The sequence below is a fragment of the Plasmodium fragile genome (genome assembly GCF_000956335.1).
Source record: "Plasmodium fragile strain nilgiri unplaced genomic scaffold supercont1.13, whole genome shotgun sequence".
Classification (NCBI taxonomy): Eukaryota; Apicomplexa; class Aconoidasida; order Haemosporida; family Plasmodiidae; genus Plasmodium; species Plasmodium fragile.
The window spans coordinates 169,377-172,983 of record NW_012192593.1 but is presented as its reverse complement, the minus strand read 5'-3'; the positions used below and the strand labels follow the sequence as shown (position 1 = coordinate 172,983).

The 3,607-nt window shown below is 43.2% G+C and overlaps 1 protein-coding gene across 1 annotated transcript; it reads right to left on the bottom strand.

The window, feature by feature from the left end:
• Window positions 1–416: 416 nt before the first annotated feature.
• Window positions 417–2,172, bottom strand: AK88_01504 (uncharacterized protein; the record flags this gene model as incomplete). The annotated part of the gene is made up of 9 exons (XM_012479139.1): window positions 417–495; window positions 618–668; window positions 894–959; window positions 1,102–1,115; window positions 1,244–1,294; window positions 1,400–1,476; window positions 1,681–1,740; window positions 1,896–1,965; window positions 2,122–2,172. 9 exons carry the CDS (start codon window positions 2,170–2,172, stop codon window positions 417–419), a joined length of 519 nt encoding a protein of 172 aa, XP_012334562.1.
• Between the last annotated feature and the right edge of the window lie 1,435 nt (window positions 2,173–3,607).

The window sequence follows — 3,607 nt, the reverse complement described above, 5'->3', positions numbered from 1 at the left end:
ACAAAAAAAAAAAAAAAAAAAAAAAAAAAGGGAAAAGGAAACCATGGAAATGGCGTGCGAATTCGATGCCAGACAAGCGAAAGAGGGCAAGAGAGGGGAAGATAAAAAGATGGGCTAGAGTAAAGTCTTCCCCCAAAATGCGCGAGGATGTGTATATGGGGTACGTCGTTTTTTGGGGGGGAAGTACTTCCCAACCAGAGCTAACACATATGGAGCAAATGCGGGGATGGATTTTCTCCACGTCGGGTGACAGAGGCGTCCACCTGTATGCCTATGGGATGTGCATATAAATATGTTTCTAAATGGAACAGGAGGTCTGCTTCTGTCCTCCGTGCACACAATTGTGAAGGTGCAAAAGGAAAAAATATATATATATTTCATTTTTCTCGTATCGAGTTTAGTGTGGCTAACATGAGCTAAAGGGCGACTGCCAGGAAAACGAACAGCAGGAGGATAAACACGAAGGGTCCGTATAGCACCAAAAAGTATGTCCACCTGCACGGGTGCATGCGAAAAGGGAACAACGATGTAAATAGGGGTATGGACAGCTTAACAAATCGGTGGTCAGTGTGGGCGCCCTTTCAAACAAGTTGCACTTGATCTCCCCGCGCACTTACGAGACAAAATGGCCATGGATCACCAGATGTAGGAACACCTTGAACGGGGTCCTGTATAATAGGTGGGAGGCTCGTTGACAGATTAATCAAAATTGGGTAAAGGAACCCCCCCCCCCACCTGGGAAGAGGCACACAATGCAGACCCACGCTCAGCGCAGCGTTCCGGCCATCGATCTCGCTATGCGTGTACATTAATGAATAAATAAATATCTATTCATATATATATATGTAGTGTGCAACAAAAAACAGTGAACTCCCGCTCGGGGGGTAACGTACCAGTCGGATCTCCCCTTATACTTTATGTTATTCAGGACCATGGCGACATGGTGGTGGCAGTTATTACTGCAAAGGGAATTTATTTAAAAAAATATATTTCTCCTTTTTTTTTTTTTTTTTTTTTGTCCTTTGTAAATTGGACTGTTTTGCGATTTTCCGTGGGGGTCATGGGGATGTCTTTTTTTTTTTCTCCTTTTTTTTGTCTTACACTAATAGGTTATGCTATATTGTGGTAGGAGAAGCGGGTAATGTGGGGGGTGGGTGGATGGGCGAATGAGGGGGAACAGCGTTGGTTTACGTGGAAAGGGGGGACACCTGGTGCCCCAGTGGAAGACGCACGTAGATTTTACCTTTCTTTTGGAAAAAACGTGATCCGCTTGGTAGATGGCGTCATCGTAGAACTAGGTAAGTGGTAGGTGGTTTGCGGTCAGTGGTGGTAGGTAACTCCGTTTTGTGCAGTGGAGAAATCTGCAATAGCTCAAGGGAAGCTCCCTCCCTTACCCTACCTTGTCAGTAATGGCCAGAGGAAGTTTATCCTTGTCCAACTGCCAATACTTCATTGGGTTGCTAAATGCCATATTGTCTGGTTTGGAAAAAAAAAAAAAATAAATAAAATAAAAAGGACGAAAAGCAGAGCGTCGACATTAAGAAGTGGTAGGAAGATTGTCTCTCCAAATCGGCTCAGATTGTGCAACCAGTGACTGTGCACGAGAGAACATAAAGAGGGTGTGGGTGACGGAGGTAGACAGAGTCCATTCAGAACAAACATGCAGGGGAGAAGCAGTACCAACTGAGATAGTGTATGATCCGGAGAAGTCGTGAATTACGCCTGATGATGTGGCGATTCCTGCGAGGGATAGGAAAAAAAAAAAAAAAAAAAGAAAGAAAGAAAAGAACAAAATGGAGGAGGGCACACACAACCATGTGCATTGGGACCCCCCCACATTGTCATCGTTTCAGGGGTGAAAGAATTCACTTTGGAAACAAAATGGTTTTTCTTACCGACATGCCCCACTATGGGGATGAACGTGGACAGGCATGGTAGGTAGGAGAACACGACACAGTACGGGAACTGCAACGTGGGGGGGGAGGCGGTAAGTGGTGGTGTGGCGGGTGTAAAGTCTACGGTTACGCACTGTGCCAGCGTGTGTATTATGCACACTCTTGGCTTGGAAGCATGGACCCCTCCTCACCCGTCTCACTGTCGCGCCATCACTATGAGCATTACCTTGTTGTCTTTTATGTCAATCTCGGTATTCCTCATGAAGTCATTTGGCATGTTGTGTAGTGGGGGGGATAAAAAGGCAGCAAAAAAAAAAAAAAAGGCGACAAAAAAAAAAAAACGTGGAAGGGGGAATTACGCGGGTGGTAGTCTTAACAAGGGAGTTGGTGAGCTGGACGACTGATTCCCGGTCAGCTGCTAAGGGGGCGAACAAAGAAATGGACAAAAAAAAAAAATAAAAGCACTTGAGCGTGATTAATAAGTCGATTATGAGGAGGTTTAAAAAAAAAAAAAACAGAAAACAAGGCAGAAGAAAGAAGGAAAAACACGTTTGTATGTATGAATATGTTTATGCATGCCTTTATGTGTACTTACGTGTGTTCCTTTTTTTGAGGTCGCTTGTCAATTATTTCGTCGTGGCCAGTTTTCCCGCGCAATTGTGTACACGCATGATTTAAGGCGGCCGCCACGGAACGCCAGCAGTTCGCGCTAGTGTACGTATGAACAAGGGGCACTTGTTCGTTTCATTTTTTTTTTTTTTTTTTTTTTTTCGTCCTCCTTGTCGCCACCTACCCATCCGTGCGAATATGCTCAGAACGGAAAAACGTATTTCACCTTTTGAGAAAAAAAAAAAAGAATTTCTCTGCAGTCCAAGTGTAAGCTTATGTGTACATGCTACTGGGCAGAGAAACGACTTTTCCGTTTTTCATTTTTTTTTCATTTTTTTTTTTTTAAACTGAAAAGATGAACAGTGAGCTTGTGACAAGTAAGGCTTATGCTGCTCATTTTATTCATTTTATTTTATTTATTTTTTTTTGTGAACTTTTTCCCTTTTGTTTTCCACTTTTCCATCTTTTCCGCGCCCGCTCTTGTTAATTTTTCCTTATGAACGTACTACGCGCAGCGCGCTTCGCCTTTGGCGATAGGACGTAAACCTTTTTTTTTCGTTTTCAGCCCCCCTTGCGCAAGCATACGCGCGCTGTGCGGAAGCACATGGAAGGGCGAAACCATGTGGACAGGAGAAGCTTTGCGGAAGAGCGAAATCGCGGACAAGCGCAAATGCAAGCGTGTACACATATGTACAAATCTGCGAGCGCATATTTTGCTGTTCAACTTCACAATGTTTGTATAGCCCTGGCGAACCGTTTCAACAGTTCCGTGCCCCCACTTGGCTCATCCCATATAGATTGTCATCCCTTGGGGGCCCCTGCATTTTGTTCTAATCTTGTTCTGTAAAAAGGTGGTAGTGGTATTTTCCCCTTGCCAACTCCCCAATAATTTTTTTTTTTTTTTTTTTTTTTTTTCCTGTAAACCTTACGAAAATGCGCATGTTTGAAAGCACGCCTTTTTTTTTTTTTCATAGAACTTGCTTAAATATGTTCCCATGTTTGTTTCTTCACTGTTTGTACTTGTACCATTTAGCTACGCCTGTTTTTTAGTCTCTTTTTTTTTTTTTTTTTTTTTTAATACCCATTTGACGATACACACATTT